Source organism: Cornus florida, unplaced genomic scaffold, assembly GCF_030987335.1.
Source record: "Cornus florida cultivar Cherokee Brave unplaced genomic scaffold, ASM3098733v1 CherokeeBrave_3.0.0_Hap2_Chr09, whole genome shotgun sequence".
NCBI classification, from domain to species: Eukaryota; Viridiplantae; Streptophyta; class Magnoliopsida; order Cornales; family Cornaceae; genus Cornus; species Cornus florida.
Genome location: NW_026775579.1, coordinates 90,330,559 through 90,357,190, shown reverse-complemented (window position 1 = coordinate 90,357,190; position 26,632 = coordinate 90,330,559). Strand labels below are relative to the sequence as shown.

Below are 26,632 nucleotides of genomic sequence, written 5' to 3'. Positions count from 1 at the left end.
AGGTAATTGCGTCATCTGAGTTATAAAAAATCAAATGAGGTGCAGCATAACCAAAAAGGAACGAAAATGAAACCCACATATGATTCAAATGGCAATAGCATTATTATTATTATTATTTTGTCCAGAGGAGTTCGGTTCTACATTTCACAATAGCCATTAAAGTTTCTTCATATGTAACATCGAAGTAAGTATATCATACATAATAATCAATCAATACTCATACAAGCACAAATGGGCCTTAATGAGCTTCAAGTGCCACTCCAACCTTATCAGTGAAGCTGTTGACGTACTCCTTCCTCGCCGGATGATCCTCCTGTGGCCGATTATATGCCGTCCATACCGGCTCTCCCATAAACAACCTCATCAACTGCAACGCGCACACAAATAGTTGTAATTCAGTTGTGTATGTCATCCCCTAAAATGTAAGTAGAGACTAGAGAGTAGTCTACTCGGTCAACGAAGTGGCTTAAACAAATTTTTTTTTCCATAATCTCAGACCAACGAATATTCATTACTGATATGGAACACTAAAGTGGCTCTTCTACTTTCAAAATGTTCCCGAAAATTCTTGCTCCCAGTGGACCATTTGTAGATATGCATTTGGATTCCGATTCATGGATCTCTCTCTTCGTTGGAAAAATAAAAATAAGAGAATCAAACCATTTCTCCTTATTCTTTTTGGCTTCGTTTGGATCGAGGGATTTGGAGAGAATAAAAAAAAAAAAGGATAGTGACGAGTGTGTTTGAATGGAAAGAATAGGAGGAAAAAGAAAAAATTTGGAAAGATCAAAATTGACAAGATTTAGAGTGATTCTGAGAGAAATAAAATAAATTACAAAAGTAACCTGAAAGGAGGGGCAAGCTTGGCTAAAAAAGACGGTAAAATAGTAAATTATTCATTTCATTTTTTTTTTTTCCATTCATCCAAACAAGAATATTATTTATTTATTTTTTTTTTCTTTATTCATAATATTATTATATCTATCATTTTTTTTTTTTTTTCTTTTCTCTTATAATCCTTTCCTTTCTTTTCCCTCCTATATTCAACCGAAGCCTTTCAAATTTGATAAATGTTGGTTGATTGTATAGTCTCACAAAAAATTATTCACCTTCTGGTCCAAAATAATGGTTCCAATTCAAAATCGACTCTACTATTTTTTTGTGGGGGCATAAAGAATATTATATTATATTATTTAATTAAAATTTCATAATTAGATGAGAGTAATTTTTCACCTTCACGTAGTTACTGGTATCCAGGGTAAACCTGTGGTAAATGCCAGCTGGCAAGATGATCAGATCTCCCTCCTTGATCCAGATGCTAATCCAACGGTCATCCTTGTCTCGAACATCGAAATAACCGCAACCTTCGAGACAGTAGCGTATCTCTTCGTTCTCGTGTATGTGCTCCGTATAAAAGTTCTTCAGTTTCTCCTCATAATTATCTACCTTCTCAGGGCACAAATCAAGCATATCCTACGAAATACTCACATACTAGTATTATACATATTTATATATAATTTTAGTATTAGTATTGGCAAAATTTAAGGAAAATACCATGTAATTGTAGCCTCTGGTTTCTCTGATCTTCTGCAATTCCTCATCGTTCTCATAATCCTTTGGGTTCAAATGCCAGTACAGGACTCCGAGATCTGTATAATTGGCAAACTGTGAATTCTAGAGAGAGAAAGTGAAAGTCTTAGAGAGTGTTAAGATGGAGAGAAGATTGATGACCTGCAAGGTGGTCCAAAGAAACGAACTCTTTAGGGCTTCGATGATGAGGCAGCCTCTTATCCTCATCACTCTCTTCCATGAACCATGCCTGATTTGGAAACACCACCACCAAATTAAAATCAATATAATTCAATAAATTAGAATTGTGATTAAGCAACTGAAAATAATTTTAATTTATATACATAAATATATTTATATGTATATTATCACCCACCTCTATCGCCATGACTCACTGGTTGAATAGCTACCTGAGTTCAAACTTACGGGCGATGGCGAGAAATGTTGAGGTGTATTTATCTCGATGGTTCTGTAGCAATCTGTTTCATTTGCTGCCACTTGTACGGTGGTTGTTTATTGGTTTTTGTGGTGATAATTGATTTAGCTGTTTCTCGCCCTGGTAGAAAAAATCGTGTTTGGCATTATTGCAGGTGATTGAAGAAACCATGTAGGTACAAGACTAGGGGTGCGCGTTGTATGCATGTTAGATCAAAAGCATCTTAAAAAACAAAGCATAAAAAATAATAATAATAATAATAATAATAATAATAATAAATTAAAAATAAATTAAAAATCAAACTGCCTGAACACTGAAATGATTCGTCCGGACATTTTCAACTTCCGGGACATGATTGGATAATTTTGTAATTCTAATTTTTTTAATTTAAATTTAATATACTTTAAAATATATTACTGTCTCCTTAAATTTGAAATTAAAAAAAATTAATATAAATTCAAACTACGCTCACTTTAATTTCAAATCAAAGTCGCCATACTACAAATGTAAATAAAAATAACTAACGTCTAAGAGCAACCCCAGCGCCAAGACAAAGTGTATAATATGTGTGTCTTTGTGTATTGAATGGCGCTCCTGCGCGGATTACACATTAGTAGGGCCCAATTTATATTACACACTCCACTCTTTACACTCTTTACAACTAAGTAATGGAGTAACGCCTGACTTGAGCAGAAAGGGCAGCACAGTGGTGAGCCATTGTGTGGGAATGTGTGTGAAATAATGATATAAAATAAAAATAAAAAATAATATTGTGTGATGATATTGGATAAAAATAATTATTTAAAAAATAACAATATAATAAAATATATAATAAAAAAATGAGTCCACAATAAGAATTTAGAGTCTTTAAAATAAGTCTACAATCAAATATTAACGTGACTGTACATTTTATATAAAATTAATGATGTGGCTGCATACTTTAGATCACTGGGTTGCGCTAACTATATATAAATATATTAGTTTTTTAATTGTTTGACATATCCCTATCCGGATACTACTACTGGTAAAAAAAAATTCAATAGTTCTAATTATATAGTTAAACAAGGATGGGTAATGATTTCTTACCGGGTACTATATATATACGGAGAGAGAGAAGCAGAGACGGAGACATCGAATTCTGAAAGGGAAGTGTGGGGGAGAGAGAGAGAATGAAAGAAATAGAGAAGATTACACTGTTCGTGAAGGGCGTTTGCGCTCGCGACATAATGAGAGAAGGCCATTAACACTCTCGAGAGGAAGATGGTGTTGGATGCTTCCATTCCGAAGGGGGTTGTTGAAGTTCATATCAACCCCGACGACAAAGCTTCTCTGAACAAGACGAAGTGCATCACAAATAGGATGGAGTTTCAGAACTCGTTTCTGATGGGGTCATTTATCCACACCTATTTCCTCGGCAAGGAAGCAACCGACAGAGTGATCAGCGAAGCCAGCAGTGATTCATTCATCCGTAGGTGGTTGTATTTGAAGAAGGTGAATTATGATGCCAGGATTCTGATGGCTTCCGATATGATCACCCATCTCCGTCGCGAGATCGAGAAGACCGAGTGATCGATCAGCAATGGCCAAGGCAGAGAAGGAACTTGGTATGTTTGGTTGGTTTAAATACTTTTTTTAAATTAGGGTTTATGATATGTATAGGGTGGAACTTATTAACTCTCTTCATCATTTAATTATATATATAACATCATCTATTATGTGATCTATGTTTTTCATTGATTGCTATTGTGATTTTAATTTTCCTTCTCTTTGTTGATCTATTACGGTAGGGTAGGGTTTACGCGTGTTTGAACTTTTAGCGTTTCCAAGTCTTTTTCTGTAGCATGATAATTGTTTGATAAAATGCCCATTAGAGGTATCTCTGAAGGTGTCAGGTGGCTTTGATGCATTGTGTGAAAAATGGTGATCAATGTTCAATAGTAATGATTTAACATATTGAAAACAAACACACAGTTCTTAAATGCAAACTAATTGGAACTTGGGTCACAATATGTTGAATGATTCTACCAATACAGCACAATCAAGTTTTAGATGCCAGACTAAAGGGCAAGTGGCCTACCTGTACCAGACATACTTCCCAAAAGGAGGTCATGGGTTCAAGCCTTGGTGGAGGCTGTGTGTGTGAGTGAATAGCTTTACCTTCCAACAACAACAACAAAAAAAAAAAAATGTTTTAGATGCCAGGTGGTAAAACCTTCTTAACAAGTCTTATCTCACCATTCCACTTCCTTTTCCATGACATGCTAGCACAAGTGTTGGAGTTGATACAACATATTTTAAATTTCAACACTAACATATAATACAAAATTACTTATGTACTTGAGTTTCTCTATGTCACCACATCAAAGAATTGAGACGGCCAAGTGCCAACATGTTTATTCCAGCTGATATCATAGAGTACGTAACTAATATTCTTGCTTTAATTGCTGAGTGATTTGTTTAAGGGCAATTGAATGAACTTATCAGAGGGGAGGAAAAAAAAAAAGAGGGACCTTAAAAGGTTGTTCAGAGTGTAGTGTCTACTTGGATCATCAGATGCTAATGCTAATGTGAAGGCACATTCACATGCCTTTTCCCTGTTACTTCAATGATATTATAGCAATACTTGACAATCAAACTGTTACTGAACCTGTTTACACTCAAAAGCCATACTTCAATTACTTATTTCTTTCTCTTAAAACAAAAGCGAGACTAGATTTTCTAAAGAGGAAGAAAAATCATTATCCGCCCATGACTATAAGCAGGGGTGGGTTTCTTAATATACTAAAAGCAAACGAAAGTTGCAACAGCACACCATAGACTTAAGAACCGATTGGCAAAATAAGAACATTATGCATAGGCATCGGGGTTTTGCAGGAGGTAGGATTCGATAACCTTGTACATTCCCATGGCCTTCTCCTTGCCAGCCTTGATGAACTCTTCTGAGAGTTCAACATCACCCTTGGCATAATATTTGCTTGTCATCTTAGAGACAGTTCCACCATTAAGAGACAGCTCCAACTTAACCTCATCAGAAATTGATTCAATCTGCTTGTCCATCGAGGCATCGCCTTCAATTAGAGTATAATTGTACGTAAACGTCTCTTCATTGAGCTCATCAATTCAGTACTTCAAATCATTCAAAGTGCTACCTGCATGAAACCCACCCATGAAATACATTCTTTCTATTAGGCCAGATTTCAGTTTGTTCATTATGTATGATATTCTATTGCAAAAAAATACAACATATATTTACATATGTGCGTGTTTGTCATAGTAAATAAACTAACCTTCAGCAAAGTTGATCTGTTTGATGCTGCCAGCTCCTCCATTTCCATGAGTGATATCAATGCTTTTAATAGCCTGTGGCATAAGTTTTGGGATCAAGTTGTGAGAATCAAGGATCAATGTCTTGAATAACATTGCTGGAGCAATGGTGTTGGTATATTCCTCAGTGAAAGTGGTGACGCCCCTGATTTGTCTAGAGTTTTGAAGATAATTACAGAGTGATTAAGATGAGAGATGGTTGATGAGAGAATTTTCTTTGAATAGGAACAGATGGTGAGAGGATGGTATTTATAGGCTCAAGTCAGGGGATCCTTTGTTTCTGAAATTTTTTTAATTGGTTCATATTAATTCTTAGGAGTTACCAAGGCAAATAGCCTAATTTATTCATCTTCTTGTCCTGTTTGCATGTCAGCCACATTAAACTACAAGAGGTGGCATCACTCACATTACATTACAAGAGGTGGCATCATATATCCAAATAGAATGGATTACTTTAAATTAAATTATTTTATCCGGTAGCCCAATTCTTAATATGCCATCAGAAAAAAGATGGAGATCTAAAGAGAGGGTAAACATTAGGGGTGGCCACAGATCAGATCCGATTAGGCATCAATCATAATCCGATCCGTTTCCAACGGATTGGAAAATTCCTAATCTGCCAACAATCCGTGGGATAATGGATCGGATCGGATCAGATTAGAATGACTGATCGGAACCGATCAGATCCGCGGATTAGAGTTTTTCCTAAATTGTCCAATATTGTTTATTTTTTAACCCAATAGATAAAATTTTAATTTATCAACATTAATTCATATATTTAAATGATTATTAACTAATACATTCTTAGAGTCCATTAAATGATCATTAACTAATTAATTAACTAATACATTCTTCGAATATATATCTATATATATATATATATAAATCTCGCGGATCGGATCGGCCCAATCCATGAGATACGGATTCAATTTTTTTGAATCCACCACCGATCCGTGAGTATAGTAATCGTGTGGATCGGATCGGATCGGATTCGCGGATTCACGGATTATTTGCCCACCCCTAGTAACATAGTCATAGTAAATGAATTGTCTAAATTGTATGTAAACAGGTTTCTGGATTGTGCTAAAACATGACAACATAAAAAGAAAAAAGACCCTCACTGGGCATTTTATTGGAGAAGTAACAGTCTTTCGAGTAGCTAGAGTTTCCATGAGGGAATGATGCTTAAGTAATTTATTGGGATGTTATAATGGATAAGTACTTGTAAGCAACAGAGGAAGCTAGATTTATTTATTTATTTATTTTGTTGCTAAAATCCTTTCACAAGGATTTAGAAATTTTGTCTTCATTAATATAAGGAACTAGTTATCCCCAAGCTGACTGAGCCTAATAGACAGTGTTATGGATTAACTGGTTGTGCCAACACCATTTTCATGCCTAAATATCCCTTGGTTATATTTTTGCTAGATTGACATGTTCAAACTCAATTAAAGACCAATGGTTTGAATGTCCCCTTGAATTTGAATAGCGAACCTAGATTCTTGAGTCAGTTAAGAAAATGGCAGTTAATGATGTTAAAAGCTTCGCTATACTGCTAAAGTCTCAAAAGATTGCATTCCAGTGCAGGTAAACATAAGAGTTGCTGTTGAAACAGCATATTTTTAGCGCACACATATAACTAAAATCACTTCCATACTTGTGTTTCTATGTGTCATCAGCAGCCAACACGTTTACTAAATTGTTGATTAACTAGGTTAAGATATTTCATGTTTATTATTGCTATGTATTGGTCAAGCGATTGAATGCACTTGCTGCCAAAAGAAAAACACAAGTTTCTCGCTTCAGCTTGAAACGAAGGTTTAGAGTTAACTTGGATCCTTGAAATGCTGATGCTAATTTGAAGGTTCATTCGCATGCCTTTCCTTTAGGCCCTAGTACTTCAACAAAATAATTAGACACAACAATCATTGTAATACTCATCCTGTTTAAACTTAAAATGCAACTTCAGTTATTTATTTCTTTTTTCTTTTTTCCTCAAAACAAAGGGAGATAAGGTATTCTCATATGGAAGAAGAAACATAATCCACCCATGTTCATAAGCAGGGGTAGATTCTTATTGTAACAAAGGCAACCATTGCTAGACAAAAACAAAAGCAACATTAGTGCACCGAACACTTAAGAGACCATAGAGAATAAGAACATTAAGCATAGGCATCAGGGTTTTGCAGGAGATAGGCTTCCACAACCTTGTACATTCCCATGGCCTTTTCCTTGCCAGCCTTAATGAACTCTTCCGAGAGCTCAAGATCACCCTTGGTGTAATATTTACTCGTCATCTTAGAGACAGTTCCACCATTAGGAGACGGCTCAAGCTTAACCTCATAAGAAATTGATTCAATCTGCTTGTCCATCGAGGCATCACCTTCAATCAGAGTATAGTTGTAAGTGAACGTCTCTTTGTTGAGCTCATCAATTCGGTACTTCAAACAATTCAAAGTACTACCTGCATGACACACACACACACACACATGAAAAACATGTTTGTATTAAGTAAAACATTAGCCAGATTTCAGTTTGATCATTATATATGATTTTCTATTGTAGATAATACTTGTAAGCGAACTAACCTTCAGCAAAGTTGATCTGTTTGATGCTGCCAGCCCCTCCATTGCCTTGAATCTCAATGCTTTTAATGGCCTGTGGCATGAGTTTTGGGATCAAGTTGTGAGAGTCAAGGATGGATGCCTTGAATAACCTTGCTGGAGCAATGGTGTTGGTATGTTCCTCAGTGGAAGTGGTGACACCCATTTTCAAGATGATTAGGAATCACAAAGTAAGAAAGGGTATAGTTGGTTGGAGATGCAGTTTTCTTTGGATAGGAGGAGATGGTGAGAGGATGCTACTTATAGCTAGAACTTAGAAGCCTGGGCATCCTTAATTGTACCCCAAAATCGTTTGCAATAGGTTCATAACACCACCAATTACTAGGGAAAATAGCCTCTGCATTCTTCTCCTTGTCCTGTTTGTATGTCGTCAGTCACAGCAAGGGACATTACATTACATTACTAGAGGGAGTATCCATCTTTTATCAAAATATACATAATGGGAAATGAGCTAAATTATTTTATCCTGTAGGACCAATTCTTAATGACAAGATTATACTACGTATGTGTGTTTCCTTGTCTGTACAAGTACAATTGTACAAGGCGAGAGGAAAATGGGTAAGCGTTCTCTTGGTTCTCAAAAGAAATTGTCTTCAAATACTACCAAAGATGTAGTCTGGTGGTACTTCGTCGTCTTTTAAAGTGAAAAGACCTAAAATTTCAAGTCTAGAAAGGCAAACAACACGAGGGAGTGTGTGAGTAACTTGCCAAGGTAAAAAGAAAATCACCTTCAAATACTTGACAAAGACAATGAGGACTATAATCCAGTGGTAACTCAATTCCCTTAGGTAAACATGTATTTTGGAGTTGTGCTCGAACAAGATAAACATAGAACAAAAATGAGCCCCACTCGGCAGTTTAATGCAGAACAAAGAGTATTTTTTAATTCATTGAGATGTAAGTAGCGTCTCTCATAAGCAACTCGCTGCTGTATTCATTAATTAAAGTAATTAGTTAATGATATTTATATAGACTTTTTTAACTTATCTACATCAAAAGATATCACTACATCAACGGGTCCCATTCACAGTATCAAAGGAATATAAGAAACCCGACAAATAAATTTGAGATTTCGGTGAACATGTTGATGTAATCCACCGATGCCAAATTTCTCATCACCACAAAGTTGTACTTTTTAAAGATGTGGTGCGAAAATGAGATAACAATTGTTCTTATAATATAAATGAATTAAAATTAAAAATTTGAAAGGATATCGGTTAAATTAAATTAAATCCCTAATTCTCTCCCCCGTTGCCGTGGCTACTACCTTCCATTGCCGCCCATCACCACTGCCTTCCGGCACCAGCCCCCTTGCACTAGCCACCACCACTATCACTGATGTTTTTTAATTATACTTATATAATTAGTTTACAATTGGGAGACACCCCGGTAATTTTCCCCTATCATGTGGGATTGGATTGGATGCGCGTGAATTGAAGCCCAATATCACCATTATTGAAATATATATATATATATAGGCCATTTTTTTATGGAATAATCTCTTGGAAAATCAACTTTTTATGATTTTTTAATATTTTTTATAACATTGATAAAAATAAAATTTTAAAATTAAAATTATTAAAAAATAAAAAATACAAAATACAAAATAAATAGTACATTTATTTTTAAAATGATATTATATTTCATTATTTTGAGATGGAAATAATTTTGGTATGAAACGAGTATATAATTAGTTCTAAGATTAATTAGTTTTAATTGAAGTAGGATTAATGATTTCGTGGCGGGTACCCTAGATCTGGATACATATTTGATATAGAGAGACAGACAGAGGCGACAGACACGCATATGAAACTGAAAGGGTAGAGAGGGGGAGAGAAAAAAATGAAAGAAAAGAAGACTGAAGTATTTGTGAAGGCTTTCACCACTCTCGAGAGGAAGGTGGTGTTGGATGCCACCACTCCCATGGGTGTTGTTGAAGTTCGTATCAACCCTGAGGATGAAGCTTCTCTGAACAAGACGAAGAACCTCACAGAATCGATTATGAATCAGGCCTCGCTTATGATGGCGTCAGCTCTCCACACCAAATATTTTGGCAAGGAAGCCACCGACCGAGTTATCAGCAACAGCCAAGGCAGAATTTATTCGTGGATTCATAGGTGGTTCTATTAGGGGGTTTGTGTTCTTCAGTTGCAGCAGAGAAGGAACATGTATGTTTAATTCGTTGGTTTAAATACTTAATTTTGTCTATATTTGGGTTTATGATATCATATATCATATATGGTGAAACTTATTAACTCTCTTCATCATCTAATTATATATATAGCATCATCTATTATGTGATCTATGCTTTTCATTGATTGCTATTGCTATTGTGATTTTAATTTTCCTTTTCTTTGTTGGTCTATTACAGTAGGGTAGGTTAAGGTAGGTTTTTTGCTTGTTTGAATTTTTAGGGTTTCCGAGTGTCCTTTGCTGTTTTCGAGCAAGGGGAGTGCAATAGGTTCTGCATTAAGAGAAATTTGGGCAAATAACGGTTTATGGTGTTAGCAGCATGACAATTGTTTGATGAAATGCCCATTAGAAGTCTCTCTCTGCAGGTGTCAGGTGGCTTTGTTTCCTTTTGTGAGAAATAGTAATTCGTGTTTAATAGTAATTATTTGACATTTTGAACCCTATTTCACAACAAACAATCAAACTATTACTAAATCTGTTTAAACTCAAAAGCCAAACTTCAATTATTTATTTTTTTCGTTTCAAAACAAAGGGAGACTGGGATTTCTCACGTGGAAGAAAAATCATTATCCACCCATGATTATAAGCATGCAGGGGTGGGTTTCTTATTGTACCAAAAGCAAACAAAAGTTGCAACAGCACACCATAGACTTGAGGACTTTACAAAATAAGAACATTATGCATAGGCTTCAGGGTTCTGCAGGAGGTAGGATTCGACAACCTTGTACATTCCTGTGGCCTTTTCCTTGCCAGCCTTAATAAACTCTTCTGATAGCTCAACATCACCCTTGGTGTAATATTTGCTCTTCATCTTAGAGACAGTTCCACCATTAGGAGATGGCTCAAGCTTAACCTCATAAGAAATTGATTCAATTTGCTTGTCCATCGACTCATCACCTTCAATCAGAGTGTAGTTGTAAGTGAACGTCTCTTCATTGAGCTCATCAATTCGGTACTTCAAATAATTCAAAGTGCTACCTGCATGAAACACACCCATGAAATATATGTTCCCATTATGTAAAACATTAGCCAAATTTTAGTTTGATCATAATATATGATTTTCTATTGTAGGTAATACTATATATCTTTACATATGTGTGTTTGTGTTATAGTAAGCAAACTAACCTTCAGCAAAGTTGATCTGTTTGATACTGCCAGCCCCTCCATTGCCTTGAATCTCAATGCTTTTAATGGCTTGTGGCATGAGTTTTGGGATCAAGTTGTGAGAGTCAAGGATGGATGCCTTGAATAACCTTGCTGGAGCAATGGTGTTGGTATATTCCTCAGTGAAAGTGGTGACACCCATGATTTTTATCTACAGTTTTGAAGATAATTAGGGAGCAGTTAAGACGAGAGATGGTTGAGGAGAGAATTTTCTTTGAATAGGAACAGATGGTGCGAGGATGGTATTTATAGGTACAAGTAAGGGATCCTTTGTTTCGAAATTCTTTTTAATTGGTTCATATTAATTCTTAGGAGTTACCAAGGCAAATAGCCAAATATATTCATCTCCTTGTCCTGTTTGCATTAACACTACTAGAGGGGGCATCATTCACATTACATTACAAGAGGGGACATCATTTATCAGAATAAAATGGATTGCTCTAAACTAAATTATTTTATCCGGTAGCCCAATTCTTAATCCGGCCATCAGAGAAGAGAGAAGAGATGTGAGGAGAGGGTAAAACATACTCAATTGTACAGAAGCACGAATTAATTATATTTCCTTGTGAAAAAACATAGCACAAAATGAATTGCCTCATTTCTATTTAAACATGTATCTAGATTGTGCTAAAACTTTCTAGCTGCATGAAAAGAAAAATGACCCTCAATTAATAGTTTTTTGGAGTGGTTATAGTCTTTCTATTAGCTAGATTGCCATGGAGAAAAGGAAGGATGCTTATGTAATTTGTAGGGATTGTGTAATGGATAAGTACTTGTAAGCAACACGGGAAGCTAGTGTGTTTTTGCCAAAATCCTTTCACATGGATTTAGCAATGTTATCTTCATCCCCATGAATTTGAATTTAGTCCCTTTAAAATTCATTTACCATTATGATGACAAGCCTATCTGCTTGAGTCAGTTAAGAAAATGGCAGTAAAAGATGTTAAAAGCTCTTTTATGCTACTAAAGCCTCAAAAAGAGTTCAGTCCATGATATGTACCTTTTCCTTTATTGGTCCTGTTTTAAGATATAAATTTTCACTTAGAAAATACCGTAGAAGACGCAATGCAGCTTATGCCTAGCGAATAAATCGCACTCTAAAACATTTGCTGAAGCCAAACCCAACCTAGTACAACATCGAGTTGGATGCACCTGTACTCTGTTATTGGCCAGTGGCCAATGGTTGGCAAGTCTTTGTTATCATTCCTCAGCAAGAGTGGTTTCACTTTGTAATCAATGCTCAGCACTTCTAAGCAGTTCGTCCTTGAATATTTTCCATGATAACTCCAACAGGAAGTCTCCTTGAAGTAAAATTTTGAAGTGTCTTTTTACCACCACGATCTGGAATATTTAGTGGAACAGGAATCTGTCTCTACATAATGCTGCTCAGATTGCCGGAAAATTTATTTGGGAAGTCTAGGATATATATATATATATATACACACACACACTGGGATTCCAATTGCAAGATATTGTGGTTGGCATGGTTGCTTGAGTGGGTTGTGCGTCATTGAAGTGGGTGTTTTTAGTGGTTTCTTGTAATTTGGAGGGTTTGCCCTTCTTGTTGATTGTAACTTGTTCTGTGGTTTTAATAATATTTTGCTTAGAAAAAAAATATAAAGAAAGAAAGAAAGAAAGAAAAACTCTCCCCTGCAATGATATGGGACTCAAAATGTAAATTTTTTTTTTTTCCCAAAAAGTGACTCAAAATGTAATTCATAAGGAAGCATATTCCAAATTTTGTTACCGTCAGATAATAAAGGACATCCCAAGAATTAATTTAATAAATGATAGGGTTAAGTGCCAAAAAAAAAAAAGAAAAAAAAACTTGAACTATGTTTGAATTTACAAATAACCTCACGAACTATATTTTGTGCATAAAATTTCTCGAACAATCACATTTTGTTGCAACATATCTCAATGCCTATACTATATTTCATTAAATGACCATAATGCCACTTCTTATTGAATTACATTTAATATATTTTTCTTATCTAAATAAATTATGAAAAAAAAATTATACTAATTTGATGACATATTCTCCATTAAATTTGCATAACTTAACCTTTAATTTTTTAAATTAATTATTTAAATAAAAATATTTAGTAGAATTTTTTTTTTTTAAATAATTGATTTTAAAATTTTTAATGAATATATTACATAAAAAGAAGGCTTTTTTAAAAAAGTATTTTATTAATTTTTCATCAATATATTGTATGAAAAAAATATATTTTTTTACGATAAAATGTTTAAATTGGTTATAATAAGTTTTGTTATAAATAATAAAATTTTAATAATAAGTTAATCAATTTAGAAAGTGGTAACTACAAATCTATTTATTTTTTTTTTTATGATAAAGTGATACTATAATAAAAATAAGGTAAATAGTATAATTAATATTTACATAAAGAGAAAAGATAATAAAAATAATTTAATAAGAAATGAAAATTTTATTGAGAAATGGTAAAATAGTCTTTTGTGATAAGTTTGATCTTAATTACAATTAATCAATAGTTTAGGGCAGGGGCGGAGCCAGGATTTGAATTCATGAAAGAAAAAGAAAAAAAAAAAAAAAAATTCTTTCTTAATATGTATTTTCATAAGAAAAGGAAATTTTAACATGTTTAAAAAAAGTTAGAAAGGACCATAATAGAAAAAAATATTACTGGTGGAATTACAAAAAGTAGGATATTTTGTCTTAACAAAAATTAAATAAGATTAGTTATTAAATAATGGATGGGTAATGATTTCTTGGTGAGTACTCCATACCTACCTTTTATAGAGAGAGACAGAGACAGAGACATCTGAATGCGAAAGCCAAGAGTGGGATAGAGAGAATGCAAGAAACAGAGAAAATTACAGTGTTTGTGAAGGCTATTAACGCTCTTAATAGGAAGGTGGCGTTGGATGTCTCCATTCCGAAGGGGTTTCTTGAAGTTCATATCAACCTTGAGGACGAATCTACTCTGAACAATATCAAGAAGCACACGAAAACGATGTCGAATCAGGAGTTGTTTATGACGGTGTCACTTGTCCACACCTCTGTCCTGGGCAAGGAAGCTACCGACCGACTGATCAGCCAAGCCACCGGTGGTTCATGCATCCGTAGGTGGTTCTATTTGAAGAAGATGAATCGCGCCTTTCCTCAGATGATGTCGGATGTGTACACCCATGTCACCAGCAAGAACACTGAACACCCAGTGATCAGCAATGGCAAAGGCAGCAGTGGTCTGTGGATTCCTAGGTTGTTGATTAGGGGTTTATGGTTTTAGGTAGCAGCAGAGAAAATGTATGTATGTTTGGTTGGTTTAAACACTTTTTGTCTATGTTGAAGTTATTTTACTAAAAATCAAAATTTATTATGGTTTATTATAATTTATCACCTATTTTATTTGTGTTTAATTCCCATCATTTTTTTGACTGACCAACAACCGATATGGGTTTAGACATCGCCTATGCCTCTCATTTTTCAGGTTAATTCTTTCTTTCTTAATTTATTTTTACTGTTTTTTGTGATCTTTGATGCTTCTGAGAGCTCAACGTCACCCTCGGTGTAATATTTGCTCGTCATCCTAGAGATAGTTCCACCGTTAAGACATGGCTCAAGCTTAACCTCATAAGAAATTGATTCAATCTGCTTGTCCGTCGACGCATCACCTTCAATCAGAGTATAGTTGCAAGTGAACGTCTCTTCATTGAGCTCATCGATTCGGTACTTCAAACAATTCAAAGTGCTACCTGCATAAAACACACCCATGAAATACATGTTTCCATTATGTAAAACATTAGTCAAATTTCAGTTTGATAGGTAATACTATATATCTTGACATATGTGTCTCTGTGTGTGTTTGTGTGTGTGTTATAGTAAGCTAACCAACCTTCAGCAAAGTTGATCTGTTTGATGCTGCCAGCCCCTCCATCTCCATGAGTGATCTCCATGTTTTTAATGGCCTGTGGCATGAGTTTTGGGATCAAAGTTGTCAAAGTTGTCAGAGTCAAGGATCAAAGTTTGATAGGTAATACTATTTATTAAATACTGACATGTAGTAATAAAATTCACTTAAATAAAGTACTTTTATTTGTCACAAATGGTTGATGGTACAAAAAACGAAATATTAAAGACTCAAAGAAAATCTTTCTTGTCTATGGAAAAATAGTTGAATAGAATTGTTAAACCAAGTCCTAAAAACACTTGCGTGACGATAAAATACTATATATATACTATACTTACTGGACATTAGAAACACAATATATATATATATATATATATATATATATATATATAATATTATACTCAAAAGTTCAACACGATTTTATCTTTTTGACAAACTATCCTCATCTCCTTCTTTTGTAAAAACACATAAACTTGTATTACCATTTAGAATCCAATGTCAATATAAAACATGAAAAATAATTTTAAAAAAAACCTACAAACAAAAGAAACCATAAAGTGATATAATAGTACACTCATATGGAACCATTTTCTCAATGGTCACAATGGTTAATGGTCAAGGACCGCCTAATCATTTCTCTGTTCTCCTATAATTTTTCAATGTCTAACCGACCACACGTTAGAAAAAGATAGACCCAGCTAAATGCATGAGCAAAGCAGCTCTAATGGTTGAGAGAGACAGACGACGCGCACACATCTGAATCTGAAAGGGTGAGAGCGAGAAAATGCAAGGAACAGCAAATATTATACTGTTTGTGAAGACCATCAACACTCTCAGGGGGAAGCTGGTGTCGAAAGTCTCCATTCCGAAAGGGCTTGTTGAAGTTCGTCTAAACCTGAAGATGAAGCTTCTCTGAACAAGATGGAGAAACTCACAGAAACGATGAGCGATCAGGACGTGCAGAAGATGTCCGATATGCACACTTTTATCCATGGCAAGGAAGCAACCGACCGAGTGATCAGCGAAGCCAGCAGTGGTGGGTCGTTGAAGGAGATGAATCACTCAGCCTTTCCTCGGATGATTGACAATTTTCTCGCCCATATCTCCAGTCTCCTTCCCAAGAACACCGAGTGATCATATTAGGGTTTAATGGTGCTGGTAATTATTAACTCTCGCCACAGTTTAGTTAGTGATTTTGACTTTCCCTTTTGTTTGTTGCTCTATTACGGTCGGTAGGGTTTATTATTAGGGTTTCCAAGAGTTTCAGAGAAAATTTGGGCGAAGAAAGGTTTATGGTGGTAGTAGCATGGTAATTGTTTGATAAAATGCCCACTAGAGGAGTCTCTCTCTGCAGGTGTATGCATTTTTGTGAAAAATGGTTAATGATTTAAGTTTATGACATTAATCTCGAGCTCAAGCAAACATGATATCTATATCTTGCTATGCTGAGGATGAGGGTACGTGAGGAGAGAACCAAGACTACAGATTCAAATGGTTTTCTACTTCTTTGATCGATCTTTTGGCTTTTCTTCTTTACCAAATCTGGTTTGCTATGTTGAATGAGTCTACTAATACAGCACCGTCAAGTTTTTGATGCCAGGTGAAAACTGAAACCTTCCTATCAAGCCTTATCCCACATTCTTCCATCTCAAACTTATTTCAAGTTTCAACACAAACCACCGTTAGCTTTGATGTAATTAATATTTGCTTGGTATATTAAAACATTGATTTAAGAGATTGCTAAAATTTAATCTCATAAGAAATTGATTCAATCTGCTTGTTTATTAAGCCCTCACCTTCAGTCAGAGTACAGTTGCAAGTGAACTTCTCTTTGTACTTCCTGCACCAAACACACTTTATGAAATACATGTGTGTGGTTTAGTTACTCAGGAAGTCCATTTCAGTCAAAAAAAAATAAATAAAAATTGTTGCTTTTCAAACCTCCTTTTATGCTTCGTTTGGTTGGGGAATGGAAAAATTAATAGAAGACAAAGGAGGAGGGATGGTTGGAGGAATGGAAAAAGTTTATATATATATATATATATATATATATGTATGTATGTATGTATTTTACCAATCTATCCTCGTTGTATAAAATAATAAAAGATAGATATTCATTTAAATTTTTTTGAAAAAGCTACTTATCAAAAAATAAATAAATAAATAAATAAAAATTGAAAAAGTTAAAATTGGAAATTGTATAAGGGCTCGTTTGACAAAACTTTTGTTTTTGCTTTTACGCAGAAGATATCACTTTCACTTTGCGTATATGTTAGCGTTTGAGAACTGTATTTTAAAAGAGCTTTTAATGTCAGAAGCGATCTTCAGTTTCTCTCTTTCCTTCTCTCAAAATTAGGCGGACCTCCCTATCTTCTCTTCCATTCCCTTCAACCAAATACGAAAAGCTTCATCCATTCATTCCTTGGCAATCCTTTCCTCCAACTAAACATAACACATGCAACAAATTTTTTTAAAGTAAATTCTTATTTTACTAATTTGTTCATATACTTTTCATAGATTGACGAGATTGTCCTATATAAGCTCTTGTTCCTTCCTTCCTCCACTGCGACTATGGGCCTATGGTCACTACCTCCACCGCTGCAGCAACCACTATCCCCGCTAGTGCCTTCCACCACCACCGCTACTACCTCCCATTGCCATCACCACTCCCACCAGCTGCCACTTCCTTCCACCACCAGCCCCCTTGCACTCGCCGCCACCAACGAGGACTTTGGATACCAAGAAGTTCACTCATAGTGTCATAGACCCAGAATTATGGAGAGACGGAGACGCACATCCAAAGGTTGGCCCTTCCATTGCCATTGGACCATTGTAGCCAAATAGGGGGCATTGTTCATTGTAATGGGCCGCCATCAGATTGCCCATTTTTATTTTGACTTTTGACTATGGGTCAAGACTTTTGGCCCATTTCTGTACATTTTCAACATATATATACATTTGCAAATCTGGAAGACGGTGTAAGGGAAGAGTGGGAGAGAGAGAATGAAAGAAACAGCGAAGATTGAAGTGCTTGTGAAGGCCATTAACACTATAAGGAGGAAGGCGGTGTTGGATGCCCACATTCCCAAGGGGTAGTTGAAGTTTGCATCAACCCTGAGGATGACGCTGCTCTGAACAAGATGAAGACTCTTACAGACACGATGATGATGAGAGAGGCCTATTTTCGGATGGCCTCAGATCTCCACACCCATTTCTTTGGCAAGGAAGCTACCGACCGAGTGATCAGCAATAATGGCCAAGGCAGCACTGATTCGTGAATTCGTAGGTGGGATTGTATTAGGGTTTAAATTTATGTTCTTCAGTAGCAGCAGAGAAGTTGGAACATGGTATGTGTGGTTGGTTGAAATACTTTTGTCTATATTGGGGTTTATGATATGAACTCTCTTCATCTATTATTTGATCTATGCTTTTCATTGATTGCTATTGTGATTTTAACTCTCCTTTTGTTTGTTGCTCTATTAGGGTAGGTTAGGGTTTATGCTTGTTTGAACTTCCGGGGAGTGCAGTAGGTTCGGCATTCAGAGAAATTTGGGCGAAGAAAGGTTTATGGTGGTAGTAGCATTAATGCATCATAACTGTTTGATAAAATGCCAATAAGGGCAATTGAAAAAAAGAGACTAGATTTTCTAAAAAGGAAGAAAAATCATTATCCACCACCCATGGCTATAAGCAGGGTTGGGTTTCTTAATCTACTACTAACAGCACACCATAGACTTGAGAACATTATGCATAGGCATCAGGGTTTTGCAAGAGGTAGGATTCGACAACCTTGAACATTCCCATGGCTTTTTCCTTACCAGTCTTAATGAACTCTTCGACATCACCCTTGGTGTAATATTTGTTTGTCATCTTAGAGACAGTTCCACCATTTAAGAGCCGGCTCCAACTTAACCTCATAATAAATTGTTTCAAATTGATCTGCGGAAACAACATGAATTTGGAATGAGCCAACAATTGTTTAGACAAAAGGAACAAATTTGACGATAATCAAAGAAATTTCATTGGAACCCCCCAAAATAAAATACCAAATACTAAGGAGGGAGAGAGAAAGACAAAACAAACACAGAACATTAAGGTCCTTCAATGGTTTGACCTGGAACACATAATTGAGAGTTAAATCATATTATACCGGACCCACTTGTCTATTAAAATAAGTTATACTATATTTTGAAAATAATATTTAAAGTTTTTATATGTATAGAATACACTGCGGCGAAAATTTAGTTACTTATTTTTTTTAATTGACGTGGCGCTTTCATAGCCACTTATTTGGCACCGGATGGAACCGGTCACTGTAAGACAGGAAGAGATTTTGCACCGGATGACAATGGCACAGGGACTACACCTCCTTTCTAAATCGGTCCTACGAATATTTTGTGCACCATTTTTATTAATGGGAACAAGATTTAGAACTGAAGTTTTGTGCACTGGAGTAGTCAATTTTTTCTCTATTGAAAGAATTAAATTAATTGAGGATATTTATTGAAGGAATTAGTTACCCACAGTTCTCTCCCTCTTGATCTCTATTCCAACAAACAGACACACCCGTACATTGATGTAATCGACATGATCATATATGATTGCTTTTAAGTACGTAGGTTTTTATGCTAACTGGCTAACAAATGTGTCTACTTCTATACACAATCATGACATACCCTTCAAAGATGAATTTCAAATCCACATCCCTTTTCCCTGCAATCGTTTCTCTGTTAGTTATCTTCCTTTTGATAGATGTCTCCGCCGTGCTCGGCGGTTGGCAGCCAATTAAGGACCCAAATGACCCACAAGTGATTGATATCGGAGAGTTCGCGGTGACCCAACACAACAAACAGGCCAAAACGGGGTTGAAGTTCGAGAGCGTGGATTCGGGAGAGACCCAAGTAGTTTCGGGTATCAATTATAGGCTGGTTATATCGGCCAAAGACGACTCCGTTTCGAACAAGTATGAGGCAGTTGTTTGGGATAAGCCATGTGAGAGTTCTTTTTTCTCAAAGCCTTGTAACAGTTTTAGGAACCTCACATCCTTCAAACGTGTTTGAAGAACTAAAAATGTATAATTAGTAATGATATGAAGTTCGAGTTTCAATCTTGTGATGTGGAAACTAACAAATAGTTAAGGTTATGCCAATAAAATTATAAAAGGAGTGTTGTTTCAGATATTGTGTAGTCTTAAATATGGCCACTAAAAGCACTCTAAATTTAAGAAATTGTGAACTATGTGATCACCAATGTGATCTAAAGTTGATGGCACTGTTGTGAGGTATAAACTCGAAACAAATTCGATCAAGTTGTAATTTTAAGTTTGAGATCGGAATTGAAATTAAACAGTTATTCGTGATCAATAGTTTGTTCTAGGAAGCTTAGTTAGAAGGTAAGGACACTTGTATCTTTTTCAAAAAAATAAAAGAAGCTTTTGCCTAAATTTTTCTAGGTGTAAAAGTCTTCAGTTCAGGTAACCAATTCAAGTATTGCTAAACTGGTTCAAGTGTTAAAGTTTTATTTTTAAAAGTCACTAGCTATCTTGAACCGGTTCAAATCTTTCAGCAGATTATGGTTACTTTGTTTCCTACTCGGTTTTCTGTTTCTACTTCCTATTTTGTATAGACTTTTTCCTTAAAGCTCTTGCACGAAATTAATTTGTTTTCCAAGTACAATTATGGTTTCGAAACTCTATAAAAACATATTTTTCTCACTTTAGTTAATACGGCTTTTTGCATCATATTTTTACAAGGCCAAATTCTGTGAGATTTTTATGAGAGCATGCATACTTTTTACACACGAGTGAATTAAAGTGTTGTTCAATTCCTGATCACGTTGAGCTATTGAAGATTGCATCAACAACGATATGTGAAAACAGATTCTATTCCTTATACCAAATTCAAATTTGAAGAAGAAAGGTTTTTTTTTTTTTTTTTTTCGATCACACTTTGAAAGAGTCGATGCATTCGCAAAGTGTTGTTGATCTACTAGTAACCTATCTACAAGGTTCAAGTTCAAGGCGTAAGTCTAAAGTCGAGAACTGTTGGACGGGAGGTCAGATTGGGTGTTGGTAGAGTGAAGGTGTGTGAGCCTGAGTCAAGGTTCGGTATACTTTGCTTCATACATAATGGATTGCTTTTACGCTCGAGATAGCACACAAAATCCTCGAGGCTTTCTAATTGGTTTTCTTGCTAAAATTCGGCGTCACTCTAACCTTTACTTGCTTTTAATTTGTGTGAGATTGTCTAATTAATAAGTAATTTTAGTAGAGTAAAATTGGATAAAGAATCTCGTGATTAATCCATCCGAAAAATGGTTTTAAAAAGTAAACTTTCCATCTTCCATTCCGCTGCACAACTCAACAGTTTCATGATCATTCCTCAGTCCTCTGCCAAGTTATGCTACTGGCTTCAAACTAACCCAAACATGTTACTTTTGTTCATGTTCATAGCCCTCTGCATACAGGTTTATTATCATCATTATTTGGGATTCGACAAAGGAAATCATCTCTCTGTTTTGGTTATATATTATGAAAAACAAGGAGTGGAAAGAAAATATAAGGAAAATTAAGAAAAATAATTAAATTTATCTTTCAAAATATTCAATTATATGAGTGCAACTCCCTTAGATTTCACATTGTGAATGGAACTCGGAACTTGGACACAAGTGGCAAATCAAGTAGCACAAATTACTCAGATGCACAGATGGAACTGCATTTAGCTAGGCAAGCGATAGAAACTGCAATGGACCTTAATTTACAAATCTTTCCCCACCTTCCCATTTCTTTTCTAGGACAAACAAACATGGGTGCTGCTGATACAATATCTTAATTGTAACACATTCAATTTATTCGAAATCATTTCTACATTTGAGCTTTCTATGCCATTACCTAGTGAGAGCAGATGGCATGTTTATTACAGCTGAAAGAGTAGAGCGATTCATTCTTCCTCATTGTCCATATATAATTCTGACAAGAGCGCGTTTATTGGATTCATATGCAATAATTCACAAAGCATTGGCCTGCTTGGTTTGTAACTTTAAGAAGAGTTTCTCAATTATAAAAAAGCATGTTTTCAGATAACTGACTTTTATTGTTCTCTTAAAACTGTTTTATATTCTCTAGATTCTTGAGTACTGTTTTCAGAGTTACAAACGAAACAAGTACTTCGTTTTCTTGAAGCTTTCTGTTCATCTGTGTCATCAAAAGGCGCTATATGATGAATGCCAAAATAGCCAGCATTTTTGTATGTTGATTGTTTTAACTTTCAATCAAATCAGTTGCTATGAACAAGTTGCGCATCAATGCTAATAAGAAGGGGATTTAACTACTACACCAAGCAAAGAGACCCACTGATCATAGTGATAGTAATCCTGTTTAAAATAAAATGCCAAACTTACAGTAATTTCTCTCTCTCTCATAACAAGGGAAACAATTCAAGATTTTTTCATGACAAAGGCAACTATTACACCACACCGAAAAAGGCTGGACTTGAGAGACCAAATCAGAGCATTGGCTTGAAAATGAAAGCTTTAAGCATAGGCATCAGGGTTCTGCAGGAGGTAGTCTTCCACAACCTTGTGCAGTCCGAGTGCCTTTCCCTTCCCGGCCTCAATGACATCTTGAGTGAGCACGAACTCATCCTTGCTATAGCAAGTGCTAGTCATCTTGGCGATGGTTCCACCGTTAGGACACTGCTCAAACTTAACCTCATGCGAGATTGATTCAAACTGGTTGCCCATCAAGGTATCACCTTCAATCAAAGTATACTTGTAAGTGTATGTCTCTTCATTCAGCTCGTCGATCCTGTGCTTCACACACTTGAAACTTCTCCCTGCATATATAAACAACACCCGTGTCACTTTTTGTCTATATATTATATTATATAGTATAATTCTATATAAATGATCAGTAAGCAAATTAACTAGCCTTCGGCGAAGTTGATCTGTCTGATGCTGCCTGCTCCTCCATTGCCTTGCATGATATCAATGCTTTTAATGGCCTGTGGAAACAGTTTTGGGATCAAATTGTGAGCGTCGAGGATCGATGCCTTGAATAACCTTGCAGGAGGAATTGTAGAAGTATATTCTTCAGTAAAAGTGGTGACACCCATTATTTTGCCTTGAGAATTTTCAAGATATATAGTAAAAATTAAACGATCGAGCAACTATTAAGGAGGACTCTGGTTAATTGGTGGAGAATTTTCTTTGGATAGAAGGAGATGGTGAGAAGATGGTATTTGTAGCAAGTAAGTAAAGGGGTGGTCTTTTGTTTCTATTTGTTCATGGGTTGAGCAATTACCAATGCTAATAGCCAAATATATTATATCTATCTGTCTTGTTTGATTGTGATCAGTCATAGCAAGCTACATTACATTACAAGAAAGGGAATCATCTTTTGAAATGCACTCTTTGTTCTGTTTTTTTTTTGGGGAAAAAAAAATGGAATAAAATCACATCACAACAGAGAGGCATTCGGCAGTTTGTCAACTCTTTTTGGCATCACATCTCACTCTGTTTTGGCATCACAACTCTGTTTGGTAGAAAGAATCGATAATAATCCAATATGATATATTATTGTCCAAGTCATTTGTTGATGGGTTCTGTTTGGCAACTCAGTTTGCATGATATTGTTTAGAATAGGCCTCATTCCGCAGTTTGATGCAAAAATGGGTCACGGCAATGCACATCACATCACAACAGAGAGGCACCTTTGTTTCATATGTTATGAAGGGAATTAGTTGTTCCCCACTAAATGTCTGTCTCTAATCTTAATTTGTACCAAAGAACACACACAAATACGCAGTTGATGTAATCGGCACTACCGTGAATGGTTTCTTTTGTCCGTATGATTGAGCTGATAGATGAATGTGGTCAGAACCGAAACAGATTGAAATCAATAGAAACGTTTTAAAGTATTAATATGCGTAAAAAAATTTAAAAATTCTTAATTCAGGAACTGTAGTTCGAATTATATTAAACTATAATGTCTAAAATCTTGATTCAATGGAGCTATAGTTGAACAAATCTTGAAATATCTTTTATGATATAAATTTGATACCAATTGACACATGCTTTGCTTAACGCAAAAGCCAGGTTTTCTACACACACACACACACACATATATATATGCTTTGAGCATGACCATCAAGAAATTAAATTCACAAACGATAATATAATCTCAAGTAGTTGTCACACGTTACACGAATACATTCACTGCCATTCCATCAGCCCACTAATATCTGGTGACAACGGATGTGGAGGTAGGGCCTACCTCCAGTGGCTTAGGTGGTATAACCTCCGGTGCACGCGGAGGAAATGCATCGGGAGGCCCAGGTGGAATGTCAGCAGGGGCAGGCGGACAAGGCGGAGGAGCATCAGGAGTCGGCGGGCCTGGGAAATCCGGTTTGGGTCCAGGATACGTAGGTGGCGGAGGATCAGCAGGCTTTTCTGGTGGATTGGGGTCGTAATCGGGAACGTTAGGAGTTGGTGGCAGCTCCTGTGGAATAATAGGTTTGTATTCAGGTGGGGACCGGAAGGGAAACTCCGGCGGGGTTTTTGGCGGTGGTTCAGATGCCATTTGGCTGTAGAGAAATAAATGGTTTGGAGAGTGGTGGAGGGGTCTTCTTTATTGGTAATATTATTATTGCATGAAATAGAGATGAGGAGGTGTTTGTTGTGGTTGAGGTAATTGTATGAAGTGGGATTGATTTCTTCGTGAGACTGAATGAGATGCCCGACACACCCGACATTTTTACAGAATCAGCTATTCGGTGCAAAGATGGAGTACTACTGTGTGTCCATAAATAGATATACGGAAGCCTGAAATATATATATAAATATACATATATATATATAGTGTTGTGCTATTCAAACTGTTGTTTTCATTATATTGGAAAAATAGTTCTTGCACTGGTGTTTCATTATACGCTGACTATGTCAAAACGGCTTAAAACTTAACCGCTTAAAGCTTGTTAAGTTCGCCATTGTTAATGGATCTTACTTTTGTCCCCAAGTTGTGAGTCCGATCTATGTCAAATGATTGCGGAATTGAACGCTAGGGGGCTGAATAGGTGCCATTCGTGTTTTTTATTCGATTTTTGTTTCTTTTAAATAGAATATCGCAATTTGTCAATACAAAATTACATATATAATCATATAATTTGCTTTAATAATTACTGATATACTTGCCACATGGCAAAATCTCACAAATCCAAATTTTGGTGCAAAAATTTTGAACTTAGTGGCATGTAGTGTCGAAAATCTTGATTGAGTGGAACTATGGTTTGAGTTTATCTTTATGACATAAATTTGATTCCAATGAACAGATGTTATCCTTGATGCAAAAGTTAGCTTTTCTATACATGTGCCTTGAAAGTTGACCATCCTGCTTGTTTGGGAAAATTCACAAAAGATAATTTCCTAAAAATAAAATAAAATAAAATAATTCACAAACTATAATATAATCTGGAGTACTTGTCAAACCTCAGATGATCCATTCACTGCCACTCCATCTCCATCATGGCACGAGTGGTCTCGGAATTTCGGGTGACTTCGCCGGAGACAATGGTTTAGGTGGTATAATTTGTGGTGCACACGGAGGAAATGGCCCCGGTGGCGGAATGTCAGGGACAGGCGGACAAGGCGTCGGTGGCCGAGGAGCATCAGGAGCCGGCGGCGATGGAGTCGGTGGGCGTGGGAAATCCGGACCAGGGTTCGGTCCAGGTGACAGCGGCAAGGAATCAGCTGGCTTTTCGTATGGAATCGTATTGAATTCCGGAAGGTTAGGCAATCGTGGCAGCTCCAGCAGAACTGAAAATTTGTAGTCGGGTAATATTATTGCATGAAATAGTGACGACGAGGTCTTTTTTGTTGTTGAGGTCAAAATTGTATAAAGTGGGATTGATTTCTTCATGAAGCTGTATGAGATGGCCAAGATGCTGGCCATTTTGACAGATTGAGTGTGTGTTTATGGTAGAAGGCATGGAATATATATATATATATATATATATACATACTTTTTACTAGGTGTTAGATTGTTGACAACTCTGGTGCATGACAAACAAGTGTCTTTCCCATGCCACGTTAATACATGTGTTGTACGGCCCATCCACCTCATATATATATATATATATATAAAGGATAAAATTTAAATTATATATAGTGAAAAAGAGAGTTAGAGCACATAACATGATAATAACACCCTAATTATGTGATTTATGACAAAAATTAAGAGCATTGCTAGCAAAAGAACGGTTATTTATTTAATTTTGTGATGCTATATTTATAAGAAGGAACATAAAAAATTTGACAACTGGGATTTTGTCATCAATTAATGTGTGAATTAGTGATTGAAATAATCTATTAAACAGAAAAAAGAAGTATTGTTAATTTTTATTATTTATTGAAGTTCCTATAAAAATAAATTAATT

General features: G+C 35.8%; 5 protein-coding genes and 1 pseudogene across 5 annotated transcripts; all 6 read right to left on the bottom strand.

Annotated features, from left to right (window-relative positions):
- Positions 1–80: 80 nt before the first annotated feature.
- On the bottom strand, positions 81–2,103 carry LOC132275076 (acireductone dioxygenase 1). Its single transcript, XM_059776457.1, has 5 exons — positions 1,946–2,103; positions 1,732–1,819; positions 1,555–1,649; positions 1,234–1,473; positions 81–367 (listed from the first exon to the last, which is right to left on the bottom strand). The coding sequence occupies exons 1-5, from the start codon at positions 1,955–1,957 to the stop codon at positions 239–241; spliced, it is 564 nt and encodes a 187-aa protein (XP_059632440.1). The 5' UTR covers positions 1,958–2,103; the 3' UTR covers positions 81–238.
- A 2,749-nt stretch (positions 2,104–4,852) lies between these two features.
- On the bottom strand, positions 4,853–5,425 carry LOC132273128 (major strawberry allergen Fra a 1.07-like). Its single transcript, XM_059774153.1, has 2 exons — positions 5,293–5,425; positions 4,853–5,073 (listed from the first exon to the last, which is right to left on the bottom strand). The coding sequence occupies exons 1-2, from the start codon at positions 5,423–5,425 to the stop codon at positions 4,853–4,855; spliced, it is 354 nt and encodes a 117-aa protein (XP_059630136.1).
- Positions 5,426–7,461: 2,036 nt separating this feature from the next.
- Positions 7,462–8,220, bottom strand: LOC132273471 (major strawberry allergen Fra a 1.07-like). The gene is made up of 2 exons (XM_059774430.1): positions 7,918–8,220; positions 7,462–7,793 (listed from the first exon to the last, which is right to left on the bottom strand). Exons 1-2 carry the CDS (start codon positions 8,096–8,098, stop codon positions 7,492–7,494), a joined length of 483 nt encoding a protein of 160 aa, XP_059630413.1. The 5' UTR covers positions 8,099–8,220; the 3' UTR covers positions 7,462–7,491.
- Positions 8,221–10,822: 2,602 nt separating this feature from the next.
- Positions 10,823–11,452, bottom strand: LOC132275075 (major strawberry allergen Fra a 1.08-like). The gene is made up of 2 exons (XM_059776456.1): positions 11,268–11,452; positions 10,823–11,120 (listed from the first exon to the last, which is right to left on the bottom strand). Exons 1-2 carry the CDS (start codon positions 11,450–11,452, stop codon positions 10,823–10,825), a joined length of 483 nt encoding a protein of 160 aa, XP_059632439.1.
- Positions 11,453–14,779: 3,327 nt separating this feature from the next.
- LOC132273127 (major strawberry allergen Fra a 1-2-like) lies at positions 14,780–15,249 on the bottom strand. Its single transcript, XM_059774152.1, has 2 exons — positions 15,189–15,249; positions 14,780–15,048 (listed from the first exon to the last, which is right to left on the bottom strand). The coding sequence occupies exons 1-2, from the start codon at positions 15,247–15,249 to the stop codon at positions 14,780–14,782; spliced, it is 330 nt and encodes a 109-aa protein (XP_059630135.1).
- A 7,484-nt stretch (positions 15,250–22,733) lies between these two features.
- Positions 22,734–23,314, bottom strand: LOC132273470 (major strawberry allergen Fra a 1.08-like; annotated as a pseudogene).
- Between the last annotated feature and the right edge of the window lie 3,318 nt (positions 23,315–26,632).